A 6,522-nucleotide genomic window follows, 5' to 3' on the forward strand; every position below is an offset into this window, starting at 1 on the left:
CACACACACACACACACACACACACACACACACACACACACACACACACACACACACACACACACACACTTTTACCACAAGACTGTGAACCCTCCTCTGAGTCAGCTCTGTAAATAAGATTCAGGAAGCCGGCCGTCTTCTCACACAAACACTCTTCGTCTTTGAACAAATCGTTTTGGTCCAAATTACTGCACAACTTACAAAACATGGGCTTCTGTCTGAAAATAACACAAATAGAAAGCCTAAAACACTCTTACCATTTTAGGAAATCACTCAAATTCAGTGAAAACAATCGAAATTTGAAAAGCAAATTGCTGATAAAATGTTATAAATCAGAAATCCTACTGAACACAGAAGGAATGTTTTATATTTCAAAATGATGAAAATAAAACTGCTTATTACTGGATGTTGACTGTGTGCGCATGTTTTTAATTCCTAGTAGGGTTGATTTTTGAAATTAACCATTAAAATCTATGATGCTGACATTTGTAAAAAAAAAGAAATAATTCAGATGTCTATTTTTTTTTAATCACACAGATGTAACTGTGGGCGATCTCCTGCAGCCAAACTGTTCAAACAATCAGCAGATAATCTCTGAGCACTATAAATACCGAAACAGAGCAGGAATCCGAGGAAAAAACACAACATACTAGTTCTTGTTTATTTATTTATTTATTTATTTTTGTCCAGCTGTAAGCCTATTTCAATGAAAAACTCTAAAAGAGGCATCTTGTGCTTCTAAATGTAGCTGCTCTGACAAAATCCAGCTTCGACCAATAAAACGTCTGCGTTTTATCGGAGACTCATGGAAATACACAGCAGCCTGTCTGACCWGTTCAAATACACCAAACCAAGTTAGGAGAACACACACCTGGTATTAATCTGTTTCATACATCCATGTGTGTCTGATAAAGGAGACAGTTTAAAGGCAGAATTCAGAACGGAGGTTGAAGCTCAGCACTAGGATCCATCAGGGTTAGAAGGGCTGCACGCTCAGGATGGCATTTTCAGTAAGGATGTAACGATTCATCTCCTACATCTATGTATCAATTTATATTCTTCTGTTCAAACTACATCCATCTGTGCTCAGCAGGTTGGCCTTCCAGACTATATGTATCGATCCAACATCATTTTAAAAGGTAATCAATTGATTGTATCAATAAAGGAAATAACACGCAGCACAACATACAAATAAGAGACTCTTTTCTGTGTTTTATATCCAGTTGTGAATAAATCTCAGATTATTTCAGATGAATAGGTATGTGTGAAACAGATGTGTACTGTAGAGAAAATCTGTTTCAGTGTAGAAAGTTAACTTTCTCAGTAATGGAGACATGTTCAGATGCAGCAGCCTCTTCCTTTACAGGTGTGTAGTGATGTTTGTACCTGAGGTTCAGGGACGTGAGTGACTGCAGGCTGATGATGCTGTCTGGGATGGTCCTGATGCAGTTGTGATAGAGGTTTAGTGTCTCCAAGGCAACCAGGTGGCAGACCTCTGAGGGGACGTCTGTGAGTCGGTTCTTTGAAAGATCTGCAGAAAAAAAGAACAGAAGTAACTAAATTTAGAACCGATCAGGAGCAGATGTTTTAAATAAAATATTCTTTTTTTTATTCTGACTCTCTTCCCTACTCTCACTACAGCAGTCTGATCTGCAAACATCGGAACCCAAGGGATTCAACATGTCCGCAGGAACCACGAAAGATGATATGTTACCTTATATCCCGTTTAATCATTATATCATTATTTTGGATTTTGCTGCTGTAACAGCCTATAAAATCATGTAAACTTTACAAAGACATTAGTCAGTATGTTCACATAGTTTAAAGAGCTTCTTGCTAGCATGTATAATGAGCATTTGCAGTATAAATATTCCTCCATATGCAGTACCAGTTGTCTATTTAAAGTACTTTTCTTTCGACAGTGCACTGATTTCTCAGTATGATCTGGATTATATGTAGCATGTAAACAATCTAACACTGGACTCACACCCTTTTATCGCCAGATAAATGACTTCTGTATGAGTCTACAGCTGGCAGTGATGATAGGAACCATGTGAGTCWGTAAATGTGACTATTGCTCTCTTTAACAACAAGCAGCTGTCAGACCTACAGAGCATCATTTAGTCAGACTGCTGGATGTCTTTGTTCTGACATCTACAGTAACTAAATAAATACAATCCTCCTTCTGATTAACAAAGATCAGAGTGCATACGATGAAGAAGACGGTTTTTGCAGTCAGTTGTAAAATGACAAACTGGGCTGCAGGCAGCTCATATCAGCCTCTAATTAACAGTCATTTCATGGCTCGCTTGATGACTGAAGAACAGAAATAAACTGGGCTGTTTATAGAACTGCAGTTTGAGCTCTGCACATGATGTCATAGGAAAAAGAAGAAACTAGCCTCACTACTTTTTTAATGATTATTTAAAAATAAATACGACAGAAGTATGTGAGCAGATTTGACATAGAATTACAAAAATACTCCGTCTTCCAACACCAAGAGTACAAACTATGTTTCATTTTTTTATTTATATTCACAACCAAAACAGAGACCAAAATGTCAAAGTCTTTCCAAACATTTCCCAATTATTCTGCAAGGCAGGATGTTCCAGCAAATTCACCTTAAGSTCAGACTATTTGCAGTGGTCATTGTAATTAAAAAAATATAAATGGTAACGAGACGCTGCAGGCCTGAGATTAGATTTTTTTTATATTAAATCAATAATAAACGGAAGCAGAATGAGTTGTTTGAAAAAACTAGATGGTTTTTTTGTTAAAAAATAGATTGACAGCAGACATTAGCTTTACAAAGTTGTATCTGAATTACAACACTGCTGGAACCATGTTCTTTCGACAAACAAAATACATGACCAACAATAAAAAAAATAATCGAGGTGTTTCCCCGGACCAGATGAACCTAGACTTAAACTTGACTCAAATACTGAGGTTAGGTCCTCAAGGTTCATGTCCAGTGTCCAAAACCCAAAAAAGCAACAYTAAACTGAAGACTTCCTCTGTAACAATAAGAAACACATGTGAAGATAGAATTTACTGCTGCTGGAGSTTCTGAAGCATCTCAGTCATACAGCAGAATTCATGGTAGACATGGACCACCTTTATGTTCCACAGTACAAAACTAATAAACCAGGAATTTAAAACCTCTCAACATTTCTATGATACTGTTCCTACAGACTGCCATTCTTGTGATTTGTCAAAACAAGACACACACACACACACACCCGTGTACTTGCAAACTTAGGACTCTGTATTGACTTCTACTTATTTTTGTAATTGCATTTATGCCTAATCTAGACATTTTCTCTAACCTTAACCAAAACTTAACTCACACCATACCTCTAAACTAACTAGTAGAGCACAGTAGGGTTACATAAAAAGTTAAGACTGTGAAAACGACCTCACTTTTTTTTTGTTATGCTGAAGAGGGTATAAAATTATATACGTGCATGCGTATATATACAGTATAAGAATGTGTGTATGTGTACACATATAAATGTGTATATATTTTATTATTCTTTTTTGTTAAATAGGGGCAGATGTTATAAGATTTTTTCTTCTTCTGCTTCCTTTCATTTTGAGATTTGTGTTTCTTTTTTTTGCTGTATTGAGATTTTTGTTTTTAACCGAAATGAATAAACTATTAAAACAACAAAGAAAATGAACAGCTCATCATTTCAACCAGTGAAATAAACAGCCTACAATAGGCTGCAGATGTACATGTACTTGTTGGACCTGTGGTGACCTGTACTGGGTACATCCAGCCTCTCAGCCACCACACATTTATCATCTGCTCACAACCCTGAGTCGAATGGAACAAACGTGTTTACAGCCATCTCACAGTCGCAGCAGGAATAAAATTTGTGCTCTAAGATCTGACTGTCATCGGATTCAGGGAAGTTGGTATTTGAGAGGTGCAGGAGTCAACTGCTCAAGGCCAGGACTGATGACGTCACATCCTGCGTAACTTGGCAACGACAGCATCAACTTCACTTATCGGYTGCTGCCAAATAAGGCTGAGAAATGTCAGGCAAATGATCCCACATTGTTCAACACTCAGCCTCTTAAAAACACACTTTGTTTTTCTTCAAGGAGTGAGAGCAGGACAAGAGTTCATTTCCTCTGCTGGTAACAATCACAGAGAAGGTGGGCTGTATGTCTCAGGATTTAAAGAGACAAAGTTCCATCCTGATCCAACACAGCTTTGGAGACAAAGCTTCCCATGGATTCTGAAGAGTGACAGTCAGGATGAAAACTGAAGCAGGGTGCTGCATACACATGAGGAGTGTTGGTCCAGTGCATCTTCATACGAGACAATTGGGGTGGCTGTGGCTGAGTGGTTATGGGTTATGTCCTGCAATGAGAGAGTTGGGGGATCCATCCCAACACTATTCAGTTACGTGTTGAAGTGTCCCTGGGCAAGACACTGAACAGCCACTGCCTCTGATGTGTGTCCCATCAGTGTATGAATGTGATTTAAAGCACTGACTAGTCTCTATAAAATGATCTGTCTGGGTGGGCCCTGCAGAGAGACAAAGTAGAGTGCTGTAAGAATAGATAAATGAGGGCAAAGATTGTAGTATAAAGTGCTTTGAGTATCCTGGTTGAAGAGAAAGGTGCTATATAAGTACAATCCATTTACCATTTACTAGAACCTATGCTATTTAACAGATGACTGTACAAACTTTTTTTTGTGGGAGAAGAAGTCAAAAAGAAGCTGAATTTGTTTTGTCAAAGTCCAGATAAACTGAGTCAACCAGCAGCTTGGTGGTGCTGTTGTTGCTTCCTGTCACTCAAACCCACATCAGCAGCGAGGTGAGCGTTGCATTATGGGTGATACAGTCAACAGTAGCAGTTTGACTCGACTCACAATAACACAGCTGTCATTATCAGTGGACAGATATGTACTAGAGAAATTAATAAATAGGCCTAAGGATGAGGTTATTAGCAGCTCAGCTCAAAGCAAACTGGACTAAACTGCAGTAATGCTGTAAACTTTTCAGCATTTCCTCTGAATACCAGCCAGGCAGAAAGGCTAATAGACTAATGAAGGACACCTCCGACTCACATCTGTCAGGTTTTGTTTAAAAGGATCTGTACATGCTGGTCATTTAAGGAGACAAGTGACCCTGCAGCCCTCAGGGACTTTTCCCCTATGACCTAAATTAGGTCTCTGTTTAACAGTCTAACACTGTTTATGTGTGTGTGGCTTTTAGCAGTGTTATGAAGCATATTTATGTAATAAAAAAAATGCTCCTAAGATGTTTGTACCAACAGTGATGTCAACTACTGTTCGTGGAAAACTGTTTACTGACTGTTAAGAATTTTAAAGTGACTTTAACTAATTAAAATGTGTCTATCAATTAAAAATGTTACAATTAAAATAAGAGTGCTGTTAAAGTAGATTGTGACTATGGAACTCTCCAGAACATCCGATGAAACACCACTAAATCCATTATTAGAAAACAGCAAGGTGATGTCATGACAGCCAAGACGGGCTCATCCACCAAAACTCACAAACTGAACAGAAAGGGCAATAATATATGAAAAAACAAAAGACCAGAGTTAAAGCTGATGGAGCTCCAGCTCTTCAGAGATGGGGGGGTTCCGTCTACAGGACCACTAAATGCTGCAAAGAACTGGACTTTATGGAAGAGTGATAGAAATATCTGAAAGAAGGTGCTGCAGTCAGATGAGACCAAACTCAAACTTTGAGTTCACCAAAGACAACACCATGTTGAAAGCAAACCCAACAGTTCTCTTCAAGTTGAGAACAAAATCCACACAGTGAAGCATGGTAGTGGAAGCATCATACTGTTGGGGATGTTCCTCATCATCAGGGACCGGAAAACAAAGACACATAGAGCAAAATACAGAGAAATTCTTCAGAGCTTTCCATAGACTGGAACACAGGTCCTCCTTCCAGCAAAATGAGCCAAAACACCTGGCTGAAGCAGGATTCCACTGGTCTTAAGAGAATTAGGTAAAGGTTCTGGGGTCAGATTTATAAATGATTGTGTGGAAACCATACTACGAGTGTTCGTCATTGTAAAAATGAACGGGAGAAAAAAAACTTGTTAAAGCCATCTAGGGATTAAACTGATGGCTTTCACCCAATAAAGAGAACCATCTAGTCCTCTAGTCTTCTAACAAAAGGTGTGTCTACGTTTGATTTTGATTTTCTTCTAAAATCACAGAGTTCTCCGAGTCAGCTTCTGGTGATWGTAGTTAATCATAAATATTTTCTGAATTTAACCAGGTGTTTAAATGCCTTTAAATTACACAATAATTTTAGTGGAGAAACTTGTCAGTTTGATTAAAAAAACAGTAAAAGTAATTTTTTTTCTGTGCAGAAAACTTCCTCTGCTACAGTTTTTTTTTCAAATAAATATGTCAAAGCTCCTCAGTTGAAAACACTAAAATGATAGAAACAATGGGCCTCATGCAAGAACCGTTCGTACGCACAGAATTGTTCTTAAGTTGTGCGTACGAGTGATTTAGGAGAAT

At 38.2% G+C, this 6,522-nt stretch overlaps 1 protein-coding gene across 4 annotated transcripts in view; it reads right to left on the reverse strand.

Moving 5' to 3' along the window:
- lrch1 (leucine-rich repeats and calponin homology (CH) domain containing 1) overlaps nucleotides 1-6,522 on the reverse strand; it is a 132,836-nt gene that overhangs the window by 77,816 nt on the left and 48,498 nt on the right. For all 4 annotated transcript variants that reach the window (XM_014027490.1, XM_014027491.1, XM_014027492.1 and 1 more), the window contains exon 2: nucleotides 1,387-1,531. In XM_014027490.1, the coding sequence (XP_013882944.1) occupies nucleotides 1,387-1,531 (145 nt within the window). The remainder of the gene's footprint in view (nucleotides 1-1,386; nucleotides 1,532-6,522) is intronic.

Source organism: Austrofundulus limnaeus, unplaced genomic scaffold, assembly GCF_001266775.1.
Source record: "Austrofundulus limnaeus strain Quisiro unplaced genomic scaffold, Austrofundulus_limnaeus-1.0 Scaffold653, whole genome shotgun sequence".
NCBI classification, from domain to species: domain Eukaryota; kingdom Metazoa; phylum Chordata; class Actinopteri; order Cyprinodontiformes; family Rivulidae; genus Austrofundulus; species Austrofundulus limnaeus.